At 49.4% G+C, this 22,227-nt stretch overlaps 1 protein-coding gene across 1 annotated transcript in view; it reads right to left on the bottom strand.

Moving 5' to 3' along the window:
• The window catches only part of LOC142257659 (scavenger receptor cysteine-rich type 1 protein M130-like), an 82,775-nt gene that overhangs the window by 32,096 nt on the left and 28,452 nt on the right, over positions 1 to 22,227 (bottom strand). Inside the window, exons 5-6 of the mRNA XM_075329796.1 lie at positions 20,341 to 20,655; positions 19,953 to 20,267 (exon numbers count right to left, since the gene is read on the bottom strand). Of these exons, the coding sequence (XP_075185911.1) occupies positions 19,953 to 20,267; positions 20,341 to 20,655 (630 nt within the window). The remainder of the gene's footprint in view (positions 1 to 19,952; positions 20,268 to 20,340; positions 20,656 to 22,227) is intronic.

Here is a 22,227-nt window from a genome sequence, read left to right on the forward strand (position 1 = left end):
ACAGTCATGGAAATCTTGTAAAGCAACAGTCAATGCAAACATGTGTCGCTGTCCCTCTATGATTTAAACTTTAAGTGACAATTTGACAGTGCAGAGGCAGCAAGTCTAATCATCTTTATAGTCGGCCTACCAAGAACAGATATGTGTTTTGCTAATAAAACAAAGTGTTGCGTGCACGCATTACTGTCTGGGCACAGCCTTCAGTACCCAGGTACTGTGGTGTCCAGTTGCCATAAATACAGACTTTACGCTTCTCTCACGGTAAACAGTAAAGACAGCACTGGAAGAATGTCGGTCTCTGGCACAGGATGCTGCTCACTGGCGTTGCGGTGCTCCTCACCAAACTCCAATACGACTTCACTCACAATTGACCGAAGTGTTTCCGCAGTGGCTCCTTGCTGTAACACATACCTTTAGCTTTTCCTTCTGTTCATAGACATAATCTCCAAGTCCACACCCGAAGACCAATTTGGTATTGCTATAGTGACCAAACAGAAAAAAGGCAGATCCAAAAAAACAGCAGCCCCTTGTGTGTAGTCTGCAACAATGTATGCAATGAACGGCAAATAAGCATGTTGCATTGACATTGGCTAAAGCTGAGCAATACACCCTCACGCTATCATTTCATATCCATGTGACACTTCATGGACGAAGTACTCAAAGTTGTGAGTTTTTGCCTTCTAGTTAGAGATTGTTGTCAAATCTTACAGATTACATGACTTGGGTGATCCTTTGCGATGTCAAAAAAGTCCCAGGCTAGGCAAGGCTTACAGCCCATACGACCTGCAGAGCCAACATGACTTATGCTCAGAGGCAGAGTTGTGGCCGAGGATTCAGTTGTTGACGTGCTTCCAGTACTTACTTTGTGTCCAGGAAGACACAACGTAACCTCGTTGTCAGTAGCATCCTCCTCCACCTCCTCTGCTGACCTCATCGACTAAGTGACTTTGGTTTGACAGTAAGTGGGCCTCCAACCTCATCATCACCCTGTGTGTTTTCATTCCCCTTGTCCTGAGTCCTCCGTGACAACCTCTTCCTGCCTTGACCGAATAGTAAAGTTATCGTTCCAATCAGGTATCTGAGTCTCCTCATCATGTTCCCCATTGTCTCCACCAGGAGGATTTACTGTTTGGAAATGAGGGTGTACATTATGCTCAGCACCTTCTTCATTGGGGCCTGGATCTGACTCACAAAGCTTCTGGCCATCTGTGCAGATTATTTCCCCTGTCTCCTGGAACTCGCTGCCTCAACACGTCAGATTATCTGCTACACCCGCAAGCTTCAAACGGAACCTGAAAAGTCATCTGTTCAGAAATGACTATAACCTTCAATGACACCACCACCGTGCGTAGCTGCCGCCCAACCATCACCACACCTACTGTCTCCTACCCAAAATCCTTTAGAATGTAATTCGGCAAGGGCAGGGCCCTCTTCCCTCTGTACCAGTCTGTCTATTGTTTCTTGTATATGTATTCTGTATGTAACCCCCTTCTCATGTACAGCACCATGGAATCAATGATGCTCTATAAAGAAGTAATAATAATAATAATAACTTCCTTGTCTGGACTCACTGCAGCTTTGGAGCAGACCTCTGATTCCCAGGCTATAGTGTGACTGAACAGCTCTGCAGACTCAACCATCTATGTTACCCCATACTCAGCAGGGCTGTTGGAAACTTGAGAGTTGGGTGGAAGCAAATGCGATTGGGTTGACACCACAGAGGAATGGAGTATTTGGGATATTGAACTTGAGGTGGAGGAGAGGCCACTTTATGGCGCACTTGAGATCCATTGAAGCAAATGCTGTTTTGGTGCCTCATCTACATTTGGTAGCGATGGTCGTGTCCGTGAAAAAAGAGATCATATCAGATTATCCACGGGAAGAAGTACACCTGTTATTTTGGCTGCTATTTGTTGTAACGAATCGGTGCCGCCGTACACGCAAACAGCCTGCTGCGGTTCCAGTTGCACCCAGGCGTCAGCTGCCATTTTGGGCTGTGCCTCGGGTTGCCCAGCTGGCTGCTTTCTCCTCCACGTCTAAGTGTTGTGGAGAGGCGGCTAGTGCGCATGCGTGTGCTGATTTACCCCAGCCGCAGCCTAAGTCCAGTGTTTTGCCTAGTGAGTATGCTCAGCCTGACTGTGCCATTCCTGAGCCTAAGTCCTCAGTTCGGGCTACAGCGCATGCTCCCACACTTAGTGCGAAAAGCCTCTTTGCACAGGGACTTGCACTCCGTCCCATGTCTAAGTCCTGTGTTGTGCCTAGACAGCATGCTGAAGCTGATAGTCTTTTTTCTGAGACTGTATTTTATGCTACTGAGCATGCTCAGGCACTTACTGCATCAGAGGCTAGGTCCGGTAATGAACTCTTTGGCCCTGCCCATGACGTGGCAGGCCCATATAGACCACAGAGCATCAGGTGTCCTGACGATGGAGCCAGACCACTCCGGACTGTTTGCAGAGGCCCGCCCCTATGACTTGTCAACTCATTATTGTTGATCAGACGATGACTGTAGAGGTGTTTGGGTCGTGGCTGCCATGAGGTCATCATTGAAGTGGCAGTTCCGAATAGGCCGCTAGTTATGCCACTCATGACGTGTCACTCTGCTTTTGTCTCCAGGAGGTGCATTGTAGTTCACCCTGGGTTGGGGTGGACCCGGGTTATAAAAGGGGCTGGAGCCAACAAGGAGGTGCGCAGTCTTCTATTATGCTCAGAAAGAGCACACCTCCATGTGTTTAACCCATTGCAGTTTTAGGCCAGAGGTAGGCAGGGATAGGGCGTCGGTGCAGGCCGCCACCACAGTTGGTAACGCAGAACGGTTAAGACGAGCTCCTGTCCTACCAGTCCTACTAGTGCAGCCCAGTGGCATTATTGGGCTGCTGCTGCTTATCCGCCTGCTGTCCACAGGTGTGGCCCCTACGCACACGGACAGCGTACCCAATAGATCCTGTGTTGTTAACAGGGAGTTCCTGGGCTGGGTGGGCATGTGGACCCTGTGACACTAACAGGGATCCCAGTCTCCAGATCCGAGTGTCGTCTAACTCGGTTCAGGCAACTATTAGTTTCAGAGCCACCCAGCTCGGTATCCTCCACCTAACCTTCAAGTTGCCAACATCTCCTTTTCCATCTGTGAGCACGGTGGACCCCGACTGGCGATGGGGATATATACCTTTCTCTTTATTTTCTTCTTAATTTTTTGATATAGCGCTAACATAGTATATACCACCTTTTCCAAATCTGCCAGTGCCCCCGTACCAGATGGTGTTTCTTCAGCAAATGTTACTGTTGCTTAACCACCAAACCCACGGACACAAACTTCTTTCCCCTTTCCAACACACCTGTTCCCCTTTCCATCAGCATCTGTCCTTTTTCAACTCATTTTGTATATGACCAAAAGTGCAACTCTGCAGGGACACCGTACTCAACGCCATCTCAGCACAGCAGCCAGCCCTCGGTCCCTCAGATGTGGACAAGTAAAAGACCATTTCCTCCTACCCATGACAAAGCATTGAGATTCACTCTGTGCAGCACTGGTGTTTAGTGGAAAAGCAGGTCTAAGACTCGTACCACCTTCTGCTGATACTCCTGCATACGTGCGTCCCTTTCTATGGCAGGACTTATTTCGCCAAATTTTGTCTTGTACCGGGGATCTAATAGTGTGGCAACCCAGTAGTCAGCATTACTTCGAATTCGGACAATCCGAGGGTCATGTTGTAGGTAGTGCAGCAAGAAGGCGCTCATGTGTCTTGCACATCCAGGAGGACCAAGTGCTTGGTGTGTTGGTGGCGGAGAGGTGAGAATCATGCCTCCTTCCTCTGCCCTCTCCCCCCAACCTCACACAACCGAAATGTGAGCAAGCTCTCATTCATCTGCTGAGTCTTCCATGCCCATCGCCAGTTCGTCCTCCATTTCTTCACTGGCTCCTGCACCTTCCTCAACAGTTTTGCTGATACTATGCGCCCTTGTTAATCCCTATCCCCCACCATGACTGCCGCCTAGGTGCCGCTCATCGTCTGGACCTTGTAGATCTTGTTATCCCTTCCGCATATGACTCCTCCTGTACTTCCTCCCCTTCCTCTTGGACCAACACCTGACTCCGAATAATGCTTACAGTGTGCTCCATCTTGTAGATGACCAGAATTGTCACGCTGAGAATGGCATCGCCAGTGCTAAACATTTTCGTCGACATTTGTAAACTGTGTACAAGGGTGCATAGGTCCTTGATCTGACACCACTGCAGCAGCGTGATCTGCACCACCTCTGGATCTAGTTAGCCCAGGCTATACGTCATAACGTATTGCAGCAGTGCTCAGCGGTGCTGCCACAGACACCGCAACATGTGCAGATTCAAATTCCTGCGCATCGGCGCATCGCATTTCAGGCGTTTAACCACCAGACCGAAAGACTTCTGGAGCGATGCAAGTTGTTGAGCTGCTGGGTGTCAACGGTTGAAATGAGCACATAGCGAGCGTACCCGCTGCACAAGGCCATGTAGGCCAGGATGGTGGTTTAAAAATTGATAGAGAACCAGGTTCAACACATGAGCCATACAAAGCACGTGTGTTACATTGCCCTGACGAAGGGCCGCAGCCAGGTTTGCATCATTGTCGCACACGGCTGTTAAGTCACCACCGGAGTCCGCTCCATCAATTTGTACTCCGGTCGCCAGGTGACACCGTGTTCCTTTCATGCATAGTGCTGATGATGGGAGTGAAGTCAATGCTAGCGGCGCCGGTGGACACAGGTTATGCTCACCTACTGGGCTGCATTACCTTGAGATATGCAGAACCACTGGCTGAATGTAGGTGGTGGGTGTCTCAAAGATGAAGTACCATCATTCAGCTACAACAAATGGGAAGACACCACAGCCTTTTTTAGGCCCATCCTGTCTGCTGACCACTGGCAGACATAGCTCTGAACCTCTGGTTCCTGTTCCGCCCAGTTCTGTTTTGTGATTTTGTGTGCTTGTTTCCTGACTACGTCTCCTGCCTGCTGTTTATGTACCTCGTTGCCCGATCCGCATTTGACCTCTGCTTGTTTTCTGATTAAGTCCTGGCCGTCCCATTCTGTTCCGGTTCATCAATTCATGGTTTGACCCTGCCTGACTACTATTCTCTCGGGCTGCAGCCTTCCACAGGTATTGATCAACTTGGGTCCTGTGTAATTCCAAATCACTGTATAGGGGTTAAAGGGTTTCAGGGTTCTAGGGGTCCTGCTTGGTGAGTGGCTTCCCTCTAGCCCATCCTTTACAGCCCGTCTGAGTGTGTGGATCCAGGCAGGCGTTACACCGTGCCCTCTGCAGAAGGCCATGTAGGCCAGGATAGTGGTTTAAAAATTGCTGGACAACCAGGTTCAACACGTGAGCCACACAAGGCACGTGTGTCACATTGTCACGACGAAGGGCCGAACCCAGGTTTGCATCATTGTCGCACCTGGCCTTCCCTGGCTGCTGGTTGAGTGGAGACAACCATTGATGAAACTCGGTCTCACTCTCCACAGCTTACCGTCCACAACTCCACAGCGGTCTGACTCACATTTCACAGACATTTCAAAGTAAACAGTCGACCGCCTGATGCCGTAGAGCTCTGCTGCCAGCATAGTAAGGAGGTGTGTGGGATTCCTTATGTGCAGTTACAACGTGGGTGGCCTAACCACACAGGGTTTGGGCAGAGGTGTAGGGCCCAGATGAGGTTGAGGAGGCAGAAGCAGTGGAGGAACTTCTACATACAGAGGAAGGATTTACACACAACTCATGGTGATGGCAAGGCTTGTACAGCAGACCCTTCTCCATCTCTCCCCATAGTAACCCAGTGCCCAGTCAGCGACATGTAACGCCCCTGTCCATGCTTACTGGGCCAAGTATCTGTGGTGAAATGCACCCTGTCACACACACAGAGTTTCTCAAAGAAGCGGTGATGTTTTGTACGACATGCTGGTGTATCGTGGGCACGCCTTTCTTGGAGAAAGGGCATCAGCTCTTGGGGCACTGCAATGGGCATAAGGTCTTGAAAATCTTCTGTTCAAAAGGTTGGAAAGGCAGCATTTCTGTACCCAACCGTTTGCAGATGCTGAAAGTAAACCTCTAAGCCATGTCATGCCCTTCGAAAATCATGTAAAAAACAGCAAGTGGACTCCAACCACAGTCTCCCTCGTTTCCAAAAATTGGGCCACACACACCACTTCACTGGCATCAGTTGTCCACCAGTTTTAATCTTAAAAAGATGCTTTGCATGAAGCACTATCAAAAATCCACGAGCCTTTTGGCTCCCAAGAATGACACAGGGGAAGAAAGTCCTCTGTGATCCATGACTTGTTCATCTTGGTTATTTTTTTTTAAAAAAAAAGGGGATTCCAATCACAGTCTACCTCATTTCCAAACATTAGGCCACACACACACACCACTTCACTGGCATCAGTTGTCCCCCATTTTCAATCTTAAAAATATGCTTTGCATGAAACAATATCAAAAATACACCTGCCTTTAACCTCCCCTGGATGACACAGTGGTGGAAAAGTCCTCTGTGATCCATGACTTCCTCATCTTGATGAACATTAGTCTGTCCACATTGTCAGTGGACAGATGCGTGCGCTTATCTGTCAGCACACACCCAGCAGCACTGAAGACACGTTCCGAGAGAACGCTGGCTGCGGGACACGACAAGGTCTCCAAGGCGTACGTGGCGAGCTCAAGCAATTTATCCAGATTGGAAGCCTAAAATGAGCAAGGTTCAAGTTGCACAGTAATGGCATCGATGTTCACTTGTATATACTCATATATCTGTGTGTCCTCCTCTTTTTCCTTGTCCAGCTGTTTTGTTTTCGCATGAGTATTTGTCCTTGTCACTTTCCCATGTGTTTGTGTTGTCTTGTGAGTTGTGTATCACCTTTTGGACACCTTTGAAGGTGTTTTCTATGTGTTATTATGTGTTTGTGATTGCCTCCCATTGTTTTCTATGGGGTTTGAGAGGTTCGTCGAACGGCTCGCCGAACTGAACTCGAAAGTGGCCTCCGTTCGACAAACCGAACTCGAGCCTCTAGAGGCTCGCTCATCTCTAGTAGTCAGGTCAATTTCCATGGTCAAAATTCCAGGAAGGAAAAGGATAAAGACATAGAAGGTAGGAAAATAGATCATCAGATACAAAGTCCAAGGTCAAGTAAGAATACCTCAGATACTGAGCACAGGAACACAAGGCATGCAGACACCACCGAGCTAAAGCTAAAACTGGCAAAAATTAGAGACAAAGAGCAAGCTAAACAGCAAGGTAATAACTCCAAACAGGAGACACATAGACGAAACCTTGCATGCCCCAACAGTGATTGGCTGGCTATCCATGACCATACTGACAGTTCAGCAGGCCCCTGGCCAATATTGGACTCACTGTGTCCAGGCACACCAGATGGAGGAATCGTGACATTGTCACAGTCTATATCATGGGTCCCCAATTCCAGTCCTCAAGGGCCGCCAACAGTGCAAGTTTTCAGGATTTCCTTAGTATTGCACATGTGATGTAATCACCTGCACAGTTGATGATTCCAACACCCATGTAATGCTAAGGAAATCCTGAAAACATGCACTGTTGGCGGCCCTCGATGACTGGAGTTGGGGAACCCTGGTCTATATCACTGATGGATTCTTTAGGGTTGGAAGTGGACAAAAGAAATCAATGGGCTTTTTCTGTAATGTATAGACAAAATGAGTCTTCTGGAGAGTGATTGACTTTAATAAAAGCTCTCTGCTATTATTAACCAATGAAGTTCTTGAATAAGGGATTATCCTTAAGGAAATGTGCACACAAGTTCTTTTTGAGGCAGATTCCCCCTGAAAAAGCACTAGCAAACTGCAGAAACAAAATATGTTGGTGGAACAATGACATTGCTGTGCATCTGTTCAATCTATTAATATTTCTTATATCCTCTTTAGGGTTGGAAATGTGTCGCCCTGGGCAAGCCAGGGGACACAGGTCACAACAACACACACACACACCCCACATTCCCTGCAGGCACAACAGCTAACCAGAAATCCTTGTTGCCTTCCTCCAGAGGCTGATGATTCACACCAGGGGGTGGGCCAGGCGGTTGGCTCCGCCCACCAAGGAGATCACAGTTCTGGAGGCAGGAAGTACCAGGCAGATTAGCCCAGGCAGGGCAAGAGTGAAGTTCAGCTCAGGGAGAGCTTGAGTGAGGAGTGGACAACTAGGGAAGTAAGAGAAGTGACAGAAAGCCTGAAGTTGGTCTGTGGCTGTGTGCCCAGACGGAATCAGCAAGGTCAGCAGACGGCGGTGAAGGTCTGGAGTGGGACTGTCTGGAGGTTACTGGAAGGACCCCGTTGGCTGTGTGCCCGGTGGTCTGGAGTGGATACAAAGGGCAGTCAGCACCAGAGCAGGGGCTTTTCGGATCCCAGCAAGGCTTGGAGTCGCTGTAAATTGCTAAATCCGTTAGTGAAGGGGACGTAGATCTCCCAACAAGCAAGTCCTGATTGACGGCAAAGGTCCAACCACAACGGGGAAACACCGCCACCGCCAAGGCACCAGTTTCCCAGGGCCGGCGCCTGCGGGCAAAGTGTGGAGCTCCTCCGGCCCAGATTGTAGTCGGGGAGCGGGTAACCGGTGGGAATCCATCGCTACCAATAGACTTAACATAGGTGCAGGGAAGAGTGACCATCACCGTCAACTGCAGGGAACCGCAGCACCGTGAACCGTCCGTGGGACCGTCCTACCAGCCGTTGGTTTACCGTACAAACTGTGTCCATGTCTCAGGCTGAGTGAGTACCACAGTGCCGCAAGGCACAGCGCTGCCCCCGCGTCCCTGCGCCCACCAGGCCCTGCACCTCACAAGCCATCACCGGGCCCCGGGATCACCAACCCCTACCCACGGAGGGGCAACACAACACCTGGCTGCTCCACATCACCATCCCCGGGAGCCCCGCATCGAGCAGCGGTGGTGCTACACATCACCACAACCGTGGGTGGCGTCACGGACATTATCCCAACACCCCAAACCCCCCTTTCACTCACGGGCGAGGAGTGCCGCTCGAGAAACCCCCGGGATCCGGCCCACAGCTCGAGCCACCACTGAGCAGCAGCCGGACCCGAGCAGAAGGGGTGAGCGCGGTGTGCTGACACCCTCCTCCCCGCCCGCGACAGAAACAGTACAACAGCAAAACAAAACACACAATTCTTCAGGTGTCTCCATTGAGAAGTCACTTGTTTTTAACTGGGAAAAATGTCAACAGCAGAAAAAATTATGGCAAAACTGGCAACAAAGTCACTTTAGGCTTTTTTCATTTATCAGTTTTGCCTAGGAAAACCTCATCAGCCGGCATCATAATGGCATTATGTGGACATGCCTTTAGACTCTTGAATGCCCGTTTCATATCTTATCATCTTATCAAGATTTCGGCATCCGTTAGCCTTCACCTTTTCTACTTCCCTGATTGTCCAAATGCCATAAATGTTGTATCTCTACCATACATGGAAACCTCGGCTGCTCTGCCATCAGAATTAATATGAATACAAACGGCATTCATATTCAATACGAATACATCCCTTGTCATTAATGTATGTCCTGAGGAAGAGGGATGAGTCCTCCGAAACGCATTGACCTGTATTTGGTAATATTCATTAAAGCCATGGAATAAATTATATCCCCTCGTTTGAAAGGTGAATAGCATGAATTATATACCAATTTTAGATGCTCAAAGTAGATATTTACCAACACCAGATTCTTACTACTTTTATATAAAACCGTATAATTTTATTAATATCAAAATTACGTACATAACAAACAATTAAAATACAGGATTGAGAGAGGAAGGATGATCTTGCCCTATCCTTTCCCTTCCTCAATACGGGGGTCGGCGTCCTAATGTGAAGACGCGCCCATTCCTCGATGGCTATCCCTGGATGTTGCCCTCCCTATTGGATTAGATGTGATCCCTCTCAGATAGAAACAACCCCTTAAAGTAGTAACACCACAGTGAGGAAGAGGTGCTCAGTCCGCAGTGGCTAATTTGTCTGTATCACCACCCAGATGAGTAGGGATACGGGGCCTAGGGAAGTCGTCAGATATTCATGAGTCTATGTGCTCAGTTAGAGAAATAGATAGGTGAGTCACATTTCTTATATAAACCAATTCAAGAAATGCCCGACGCGTTTCGTCCTTGTCAATATCAATAATCAGGGGCTCATCAGGGGCTTTTCAACAATTTCTTGAGAGATTTTTCCGTCTTTGGACAGATCTGTGACAAATACAATAAAATAAAACCCTCATTAATTACAGGTCCAAGGATCCAATTAGATAGTGAATGTAGGTGTACGTAAATACTGACCAACAGTCGCTGATTTGCCACCTCAAGGGTGTATGGGAAGAAAATGTGTTGCCTATTCAGCTGGTCTATCGTAGAAAATGTCAGGATGAATTTTTCACCTATATAGGTAAACACACTATTAATAAACTTTCCTATAGGTAACAGCCATTCACCCCGAAATAGGGGCCATACATTAGGAAAAACAGTACCTTTCTGAATGGTGGTTCCTATGTTACTCAAACCTCAGTGGTGTCCAAGACATTACTGGACACTGTCAATAGAGAATCAAACAAACGATTTGCTCCATAGTTATGGCATAAGGGGACAAGTATGCAACCAAGTTCAAATACATAGTTCCATATTCAGTCCCTATATGAGATTACCTGGAATAGTTATAGATATCCACACTGGACCATGTTATATCTCACTCAAAACAGTGGCCGAGGAATATAGCCGTATGTATAGCCACCAATAGAGTCAGTTTACTCAAAAGGGGAGGACCTAGGGGGAGAAAGGTACAAAGAACCAAAATGCAACCCCAATATAGTCAGAGCAACATGAGTATAAGTATCATAGGACCGTAGGACAATACCTTACGTTCATCCAAAGGACAGAATAATTTTATAATTTTAAGGCGGTCAGCCACATATCATTGGCAATATCGCTTATGCAGCCTCCAGTAGTTAATGAGAGGGTACATATACTCCAGGTCCTATATAAGCAAGAGAGATTCATTTATAATTCAATATAATAAGGGGCTAGCCCTTTTCTCTTATCCCACAATGTAAAAATGCAGTAAGAGGAAGGCCACATACCTGGTTGCTATCCCACAGTGGGGCACGGGGTAACCACAAGGATCCACAGCAACCGGAGTCTAAAGTGCAGATGTATACAAACACTAATTTAGCCGCCTAAAGCTGGTGTCACACTAAACGACAGCGACAACGACGTCGCTGTTACGTCACCATTTTCGGTGACGTAACAGCGACCTTGTAAGTCGCTGTTATGATCGCTGCTTAGCTGTCAAACACAGCAGAAGCAGCGATCATAACGTCGCTGTGCTACATGTTCAGAGAGCAGGGAGCCGCGCTTAGCGCTGGCTCCTTGCTCTCCTGCAGCACACATCGGGTTAATTAACCCGATGTGTGCTGCAGCTACATGTCACAGTTCAGAGAGCAGGGAGCCGCGCTTAGCGCTGGCTCCTTGCTCTCCTGCAGCACACATCGGGTTAATTAACCCGATGTGTGCTGCAGCTACATGTCACAGTTCAGAGAGCAGGGAGCCGCGCTTAGCGCTGGCTCCTTGCTCTCCTGCAGCACACATCGGGTTAATTACCCGATGCATACTGCAAACACATGTCACAGTGCAGGAGCCGGCGCTGGCAGCAAGAGCGGAGGCTAGTAACCAGCGTAAACATCGGGTAACCAGGGAAAGGTCTTCCCTTGGTTACCCGATGTTTACGCTGGTTACAGCTTACCGCAGCTGCCAGTGCCGGCTCCTGCTCGCTTCATTTCGTCGCTCTCTCGCTGTCACACACAGCGATGTGTGTGTCACAGCGGGAGAGTGACGACCAAAAAATGAAGCTGGACATTCAGCAACGACCGGCGACCTCACAGCAGGGGCCAGGTCGTTGCTGGATGTCACACACAGCGACAGCGACGGGACGTCGCTGCAACGTCACAGAAAATGGTGACGTAGCAGCGACGTCGTTGTCGTCGTCGTTATGTGTGACACCAGCTTAAGTCTTATGTTGCTCACCAGAAGGTTGTAAGAGTCCTACCTTAGAGGGGTCCGTGTGGGGGATTCCAGGTATGGCATCCAGCGGTCGCACACCCAATGATACGGAATGGGCTATTTAAAGCAAAATTTGGCGCCTCCATAAGGGAAACCGGAGGTGACGTAACGCCCCATGCATCATGACCCCTAGGTCCTTCCCTTTTGAGTAAACTGACTCTATTGGTGGCTATACATACGGCTATATTCCTCGGCCACTGTTTTGAGTGAGATATAACATGGTCCAGTGTGGATATCTATAACTATTCCAGGTAATCTCATATAGGGACTGAATATGGAACTATGTATTTGAACTTGGTTGCATACTTGTCCCCTTATGCCATAACTATGGAGCAAATCGTTTGTTTGATTCTCTATTGACAGTGTCCAGTAATGTCTTGGACATCACTGAGGTTTGAGTAGCATAGGAACCACCATTCAGAAAGGTACTGTTTTTCCTAATGTATGGCCCCTATTTCGGGGTGAATGGCTGTTACCTATAGGAAAGTTTATTAATAGTGTGTTTACCTATATAGGTGAAAAATTCATCCTGACATATTCTACGATAGACCAGCTGAATAGGCAACACATTTTCCTCCCATACACCCTTGAGGTGGCAAATAAGCGACTGTTGGTCAGTATTTACGTACACCTACATTCACTATCTAATTGGATCCTTGGACCTGTAATTAATGAGGGTTTTATTTTATTGTATTTGTCACAGATCTGTCCAAAGACGGAAAAATCTCTCAAGAAATTGTTGAAAAGCCCCTGATGAGCCCCTGAATATTGATATTGACAAGGGCGAAACGCGTCGGGCATTTCTTGAATTGGTTTATATAAGAAATGTGACTCACCTATCTATTTCTCTAACTGAGCACATAGACTCATGAATATCTGACGACTTCCCTAGGCCCCATATCCCTACTCATCTGGGTGGTGATACAGACAAATTAGCCACTGCGGACTGATCACCTCTTCCTCACTGTGGTGTTACTACTTTAAGGGGTTGTTTCTATCTGAGAGAGATCACATCTAATCCAATAGGGAGGGCAACATCCAGGGATAGCCGTCGAGGAACGGGGGCGTCTTCACATTAGGACGCCGACCCTCGTATTGAGGAAGGGAAAGGATAGGGCAAGATCATCCTTCCTCTCTCAATCCTGTATTTTAATTGTTTGATATGTACGTAATTTTGATATTAATAAAATTATACGGTTTTATATAAAAGTAGTAAGAATCTGGTGAAGGTGAAAAGCATGGCAAGACACCTGGTTCTTTCTCCGTTTGTATTCTGCTGGATTTCTTCAGGGCTGCAGCTGTTCCATAGTAAGCCAAAATGCAATTACAGGAGTTGTGACTTAAACAACCCCTTTAGGTGAGTGTACCTACTTCAAAATATTTTTTTGTGTTTTATTGGTTAAGACCCTATTGCGCTTCTGTACCGCCCCCGTGGAAGAATTCGAGCTGCTCGGATCCGGGTTCGCTGTGGCTCGAGGGTCTACGGACCCGGGGGTCATGCAGCCACTCGAATGAAAAGGGGGGTATTTACAGGGGAGTTATAGTTCGTGACGCCACCTGTGGTGTTTGGTAATTGGGAGTATTACCGCTACTGTTGAGAGTACCCAGGGATGATGGAACGTGGCAGCAAGGTGTTGTAACCCTCCACGGTTAAGGGGTGTGCCGGGACTCGGAGAAGGGGATGCTGTGGGGATGCAGGGGTCACTCTCATACTCACTCAGTTCATAAACAGACACCGACAACCGGGTAAACCAAGTCTCTGGATAGCGCTGCCGCTGAGGGGAGCTCATCTGGGTCCCGTCCCTAAGTGGTGCTGCCTGGTGATCTGTCCGTGACCTGCCTCCTGGAACTCAGTTTAGACTTCAACTTGATGGCCCAGTAGTGTAGAACTAGCCAGGCCCCACTCCTTACTTTGGCTAAGTATGGGAGCTTGCTCTCAGGGGTCACGCTTAGGATTTTCTGGACCGTTTAAGTTGGAAAGTCCTATCCCCCTCGTTGCACTAGTGTGACGCCCTGGCAAAACCAGGTAGTCACAAAAGTAGACCACCCTCCTTATCACACCAAAACCCCACACCCAGGTACAACACACAGCCATTAAAACCTCGCCACCCCCTCATGACAATAGGGACACACCAGTGGGCGGGATCAGGCGGATGAGAACGCTCACTTAGGAGTCCTGAGGTGTCAGGGGCGGGAAGACAACAGTTGAGTTGAGTGGAGTTGAGTTCTGACAGTTGGAGTGTGAAGTGCAGTGGAGTCAGGGGTAGGGGCCCATGGACTACCTGGCTAGGTGGCAGACAGTAAACAGGGCCACAGGCGACGGAGATCCGGTCGCGGGAGACCTTAAGTGTACTGGGGCAAGGTTGTAGCCCGCCAGTGCCGACAGCAGGAACCCGGTCCGGAGGTTATGCACAGACGGGGTGCCTGGACCCTAGGACGAGGATGGTTGCATGCCCCTTGTTAATTAACCAGCAGAGGACGAGGTTTCAGGCCTGGTACTTCAGAAGCCCAGAGAGCGAAATGGAAGCCCAACACGGGGGATAGGGTGTCCGTCAGAACCCACAAAAATCTTAAGGGTCAGATTTTGCGGGCCACAGCTCCCAAACATACACAGTACCGGGAGTGGACTTCCCCGTTCCATGCGAAGTCGTCCCACAAAAGACACAAACACAGAGTGCAGGAGGAAGGGACCCCTGTTTGCTACACTCGAGTGTGGGACCCGAATACACCCGCCAAAGGCGACCAGTCACTGGCAACTTGGTTTACTACTGGACTTGTGTGTGATTCTTGAACTGTGAGTACACCATTGATCCCCGGTCCAACCCGGCACGCCACCTCGAGCAGCCATTACTTCCGTGTACAAAAGGGCCCCGAGACTACACCTCCTCTACCCGTGGAGGGTATTCCATCTTGCTGCCCCCGCTCCATCAGCCCCGGGGTGCCCCATCACCAGGCAGCGGCGGTGTCACCATCGCTCACCACAACCCATGGGTGGCGTCACCAACACATCATTTCCCCCTGTAAATATCCCCTTTCGACGGTTGAGAGGACGGACGGCCGTGCAAGCCCGGGTACGGTCACCACTCGAGCCACAGCAGCGAACCCGGATCCGAGCGGCCCCAGAAGCAGAAGCGGCCCCTGCCTGCAACAATAGTGCCCCGATTCTGGAGCAGGTGGGAACATATCATAAAGGCTCCGTTCTCCTCAGGTGAATTATCGGGTTGCCTGAAGCTACTCCCCGACCTAGGTTCCATGTACCCCGTCGTGCCTTTGGTCCCTGACTGGTGATATGGCTAGGCTGCTGGCAATCCTTCTCGATGGGTCTAAGCACCTCGCCACAATCCCCTGCGACTGGGGGTCTGACTCCTCTAGGCCCAGACCACCGTCTGCAACCTAGGCAGTTCTTTCGGGAGTCACCACTCCCGACTTCCTCTGAGCTCCTCTCAGCTCGAGGGCTACTTCCAACTCCTTCTCCACTCACAGACAGACAACAACTCACTACACACCTCACCTCCCCTTCCTGACCCCCCCAGGTGGGCGGCTCTATTCCTTTCAAGCCGTACACTGGTGTCTCATGTGGGTGTGGTGCAGGGAGTCTCTAGGGTTTTGATTTGCTGTTGGAGGCAACACTACTTAAGTAGGGACCCAGGACCAAGAGAGGGGCAGAATACTGCACTGAAGGGCAGTGTTACGAACCGGCGCCGCCATAGCCGCAAGCAGCCTGCTGCGGTTCCTGTTGCGCCCAGGCGCCGGCTGTCGTTCTTGGCCGTGCCTCGGGTCATCCAGTTGGCTGTTCCTTCCACCACGTCTAAGTGTGGAGAGGCAGCTAGTGCGCATGCGTGCGCCGATTTACCCCAGCCAGAATTTAAGCCCGGTGTTTTGCCTAGTGAGCATGCTCAGCCTGATTGTGTTATGTCTGAGACTAAGGCGCGCTTTGCACGTTGCGACTTCGCAGGCTGATGCTGCGATGTCGCACGCGATAGTGCCCGCCCCCGTCGCAGGTACAATATCGTGTGATAGCTGGTGTAGCGAAAACTATCGCTACGCCAGCTTCACACGCACTCACCTGCCCTGCGACCGTCGCTCTGGCCGGCGATCGCCTCCTTATTAAGGGGCTGGGTCGTGCGGCGTCACAGCGACGTCACACGGCAGGCGGCCAATAGGAGTGGAGGGGCGGAGATGAGCAGGATGTAAACATCCTGCCCAGCTCCTTCCTTCCGCATATCCTACGGAAGCCGCAGTGACGCCGGTAGGAGATGTTCCTCACTCCTGCGGCTTCACACACAGCGATGTGTGCTGCCGCAGGAGCGAGGAACAACATCGGACCGTCGCGTCAGCGTAATTATGAATTACGCCGACGCTGCAACGATGATACGATTACGACGATTTTGCGTTCGTTAATCGTATCAACAAGGCTTTACACACTACGATATCGCATGCGATGCCGGATGTGCGTCACTTTCAATTTGACCCCACCGACATCGCACCTGCGATGTCGTAGTGTGCAAAGCCGCCCTAAGTCCTCAGTTCAGGCTACTGAGCATGCTCCCACAATTAACCCTAACAGCCTCTTTGCACAGGTACTTGGACTTCGTGCTGTGTCTAAGTGCTGGGATGTGCCTACTGAGCATGCTCAAACTGATAGTCTGCTTTCTGAGCCTGTTGCTCAGGCTACTGGGCATGCTCAGGCACTTAGTGCACCAGAGGCTAGGTCCGGTAAGGACCTCACTGAGCATGTCCGTGAGGTGGCAGGCCCTGATAAGGCAGAGGGTGTCAGGTGTCCTGATGACGTGGCAACTCCGGACTGGCTCGCAGAGGCCCGCCCCTATGATCTGGCACCTCAGTATTGGTCGTCAGACGATGACTGGTGAAGTGTTTGGGGCGTGGCTGCCATGAGGTCATCAATGACGTGGCGGTTCCGGATAGGTCGCATGTGACGTCACTGATGACATGGCACTCTGCTATTGGACCTTGGTGGTTCCACCCTGGGTTTGGGGCGGACCCAGGTTATAAAAGGGGCTGGAGACAACATGGAGGTGCGCAGTCTTCACTTTTGCTCAGTCAGAGCACACCTCCATGTTAGAGCCTCATTGCGGCATAAGCCTATGTTGGGAAGCGGTAGGTAGGGTTAGGCGAACGGTGCCTGTCACGCCAAGATTCATGGCTCGGCACATCAGGGTCAGGCGCCGTGCTTCCCTCCTGCCGTTCCAGTCTTGCTATAGCAGCCCAGTGGCGTTAACTGGGCTGCGGCTGCTGTGCTTCCTGTCCGATTGTGCCCCCTACGCACACGGACAACGCACCTGCTGCGCCACCTGTCCGATTGTGCCTCCTACGCACATGGACAACGCACCTGCTGCGCCACCTGTCCGATTGTGCCCCCTACACGCACGGACAGCGTACCCCAGGACCCCTGTGGAGTTAACAGGGTGTTCCTTATCCTCCTCGGCTTCCCGGTCAACGCTACTGGTGTACCCATTTGGCCTGACGTGTCCTACACACACGTGGCCAGTCAAGATGTGGCCAGAAACGCTAATCGGAGGACCGCTCGGCCTGACGTGTCCTACACACGTGGCCAACGGGACGCTTTCGTGGCGGTCTTCCGGTCAACGCTACCTGGTTACCACCCGGCCTGACGTGTTTCCTGCACACGTGGTTGGTGTAGCGCTAGGTGCACCAAAACGCTAATCGGGTTGTCGTCCGGTCTGACGTGTCCCAACACACAAGACCGGTTCCCAGAGTTCCTGGGTTATCTCAGAGCCATCCAGCTCTATAGTCTCCGCCTAACCCTCAGGTGCCAGCAGCTCCTTTGTCATCTGGAGCACGGTGGGCCCCGACTGGCGATTAGGATATATACCCCCTGGTCCTAATCTGCCGGTTCCCCTGTAACAGGCAGCTTGTGCAGTACCCTGTGACGACCTGATAGTCCAGGGGCGTCACACTACTTCTCCACAGCTTCCTTCTGATCAGAATTCATATGTCATTGTACAAACCCTTAATTAGTCATAATAGCTTAGTAATGCATTAAGCCGTTACTGAAGGCTACCATGTCCTCCATGTTTGTACACCTATGAAGCCCATTCTGCAGCTAGGCTTTGTAGGAGATAGTTGATTATGGATTGGACTGGAATATCACAGTAAAGCTTTAATTTTTCAGTTCCTCCAAACTTTGATTTTTTCCATATTTTTCATTACACGGTATGATAAAATTAATTACTTCATTCAAAGTTACAACTCGTCCTACAAGCAAAAATCCCTCATATGGCTAAGTTGAAGGAAAAAGCAAACAATAGTTAAAGATTCAGTTGATGGGAATTGTAATGTTGAACATACATCTGAACATGGTTCATACCCTGAAATCCACCTCTTATAGGACATAATCTGCGGCTCTTGTACTGATTAGTCAGTCTGGTGCGGTTACAAATCGGCACCGCCATAGCCACAAGCAGCCTGCTGCAGTTCCTGCTACGCATACTATTTTTGGCCGTGCCTTAGGTCGCCCCGCTGGCTGCTTCTTCCTCCACGTCTAAGTGTGAAGAGGCGGCTAGGGCACATGCACGTGCCGATTTGCCCCAGCCAGAGCCTATGTCCAGTGTTTTGCCTGGTGAACATGCTCAGCCTGATAGTGCCATTTCTGATGTGAAGTCCTCAGTTCAGGCTACTGAGCATGCTCACACACTTAGTGCAAAAAGCCTCTTTGCTCAGGTTCTTGGACTCTGTTCTGTATCCAAGTCCTGTGTTGTGCCTACTGAGCATGCTCAGGCATTTAGTGCATGGGAGGCTAAGTCCGGTAAAGACTTCACTGGGCATGTCCGTGAGGTGGCAGGCCCTGATAGGCTGGATAGCATCAGGAGTCCTGATGATGTGACCACTCCAGACTGGCTAACGGAGGCCCGCCCCTATGACTTGGCACCCCACTATTGGTCATCAGATGATGACTGGTAGGGTGTTTGGGGCAGTGCTGCCCATGTGTCATCAGTGACGTGGCGGTTCCGGATAGGCCGCTGGTGACGTCACGGATGATGTGGCACTCTGCTATTGGCCCCTGGAGGTGCCATTGTGGCTCTTCCTAAGTTTGGGGCGGACCATAGGTGTTAAAAGTGCCTGGAGACCACATGGAAGTGCGCAGTCTTTACATGCTCATACCTATGATTAGAGCCTTACTGTGGCTACAGCCACTAGTTTTGGAAGCGGTAGGAAGGGTTGGCGTGCGGTGCCTGTCACGCCAAGATTCGTGGCTCGGCACATTAGGGTCAGGTGCCACGCTTCCCCTCCTATCACTCTAGTCCTGTTGTAGCATTCCAGTGGAATAAACTGGCCTGCAGCTGCTGCGCCTATTGTCTGGGTGTTGTGCCCCCTACGTACACGGACCGTGTACCCCAGGACCCCTGTGGTGTTAACATGGGAGTTCCTGGTTTGGGTGTGTGGACCCTGTGGTGTGAACAGGGTTCACAGATTCCTGGTCCAAGAGACGCCTAACTTGGATCAGGTTCCTATTATTTCAGAGCCATCCAGCTCTGTATTATCCGCCTGACTTACGGGTTGCCAGCAGCTCCTTTACCATCTTGGAGCACGGTGGACCCCAACTAGCAATTGGGATATTCACCACCAAATCCACCAGTCCCCCCGTAACAGGTGCGTCATCATTATTGCAAAGGCCAGCTAATCTAAAGAGCCACGGATTTCGGAAGGATGGTATAAGGGGATTTTCAAGGATTACTGACGTGGACTAGGACTCAATGAATCATAGCTAAGGAAAGGAGAAAAAAACAAAGGGAAAATTTAAAAAATGGTCACATCTCCTGGGGATTTAATAAAGTATGTATAAATATATTCAAAAAACTTAAGAAACCCTTACCTGAACATATCACACCTGCGTCTGTTTCTTGAATACAGTTATATATACTTAGTGGACGTGTTTCACAGTTCCAGATGTGTGATTCTTGTCCTGTACATAATATATTGACCAGCCAGATGTCCCCACTTCCTCTCCCAAGATAAGTTTCTGATGTAGTGTCAGACACAGTACCACAACCCAGCTGCCTACAAACTACATTGGCATCTTCTTCGTGCCAGATGGTAGGACAGATCGTCCTCCATTTTCCACTGTGGTAAATCTCCACTCTGCCGGCACAACTGCTGGGACCTCTCGTCAGTCTTAGCTGTTGTCTTTCTGCATTTAAAGAAATACAAAGATATAATTCATATATAGAATATTTAATGGAAGGTAATTTATAATTAATTACCTGAGCAGATTATTTCTATATCATTTCCAGTCCATGTTTTTAAATCAGATGATCCAGGAACAGAACAATCTGACAGTTTGGTCTCATTTCCTTGACAATTTCCACTTAGATCCACATGACCATTGATGGTATCTGGGGTGGGGATAATAAATGTACCAACAGCATGACCACAACTTAATTCTCTGCACACAACGTGCGTCTCGTTGATGCCCCATTGGTCACTGGATGCTCTGCTCCATGTATTATTTATGAGAATCTCCAGTCTTCCTACACAGTGATCGTTTTCACCTATCAACTTTATTGATCCAGCTTTTCCTGTGGGTATATAATGTAGTTATTTATCATATTTATGAATTTTAAAGATTGATTCAATCATTTCCATGGACTTTTTAGTGAATGTGATGATCCTATCATGAAATTTTGCTCTTATACTCTGATAGTTAAGACGGATTCTCACAGATGCATGGAAAAATGTACCAGTCGTATGTTAATCATGTTGCGTATAGATGCCACAACTGATTACACAACATGCAAAATACTGGTCCATAAGACAGACTAGAAAAATGCATGCTGCAGTATTGACCACGCGGGGGATCAGTGCATGTGGAAAATTGCCCATTTTCGCCAGCACATGGGCTAAGATAGCATGTGGTCTCTATAATCATTCCCGCTCAATGAAGGACAGCACACAGCCCATTTATATGCCTTTCTGAGCGAGCCCTAAAGCCTGATTTGTAATTTAGTGTTGCATTGAAGTATGTTGAAGATTCAAATTTGCAAGATAATGTTACTTTTACTACTGTTGAAGACTAGTTTTAGTTGGTAGGGAGACAACAAGTGGTACATTTTCTACTCAATGTAGAGGATCAACTTCTCCACTATGTAAGTAATGTTCTATTCTTTGCGGACTTGAACACCTGCCCATCCGAGAAGGTGTTGTTAACATCTGGCCTCATTGTGATGCTGCATCTGTGGTGCCCACCTGCAGCAGTCGCCCCAGGGACATTACTCCATCTTCAGGGACGCCACAGGGTCTCCACTTTTTGGGAATTCTGGCAACAGGTATGTCAGTTTTATATATGTAGGAGTCGTGACGCCACTCACGGTTTGCGGTCAGGGATATGGGTGACCGCCACTGCAGGTTTAATGAGCGTCTGGGGCTGATGGAGTCTGCAGTCTGATGGTATGGCCTCCCGTGAGTGACTCGGGTGTGTGAAATGACAGGTCCCAGAATAACTCAGTCTCAGTCCAAGATGTCTTTCAACTGTTCTTTACTCACTTTTAGATGTTATTGTGAGGTAACCTGGGCGATGCTGAAATAAACCAGGTGGAACCAGGTATTCTTTAGGCCGGTCTAAGGGTAACCGTTAACTCGCCTTCCTAGCACTTCTTGTTTCGGATAACCCCTGACTTGAAGTACCGTGGGATTCATCCAGGGAAGTCGCTACTGCCTTTTCTCCCCTTTTTGGACCATTTGCCGACAGCGTGGATCAAGGGAGATGGCTCCAGGCTCGATCCCCCTTATGGGCCCCCACTTTGCTGCTAAGGCTCGGACTATAGATGGTTGGTGAGTGACTTGCAGATCCCCTCACCGGCAGGTTTAGCAGATCAATAAATGGATGTCTACTCTAGGGACCTGTTCCCTGTGCGTGCCTAGTCAACAGGAGTCCCCATACTCAACCACCTCTCCTCAGGTGTCTTTCTAACTGACTGACTGATCACCGTTCTCCCCGCTAATGGCAACTTCACGTTCAGGGTCTGACTAGGGTGTCCACTTAGCAACTGCCGCACTCCACTCCCAGACTGGCTCGCTCCTCCTAGTTTCCTCTGCATCTTAGCTTACAGGCCCTCCACTACACCCCTTGCTGAGATGTGGAGGCAAGCCCT

This window comes from Anomaloglossus baeobatrachus, chromosome 12 (genome assembly GCF_048569485.1).
Source record: "Anomaloglossus baeobatrachus isolate aAnoBae1 chromosome 12, aAnoBae1.hap1, whole genome shotgun sequence".
NCBI classification, from domain to species: Eukaryota; Metazoa; Chordata; class Amphibia; order Anura; family Aromobatidae; genus Anomaloglossus; species Anomaloglossus baeobatrachus.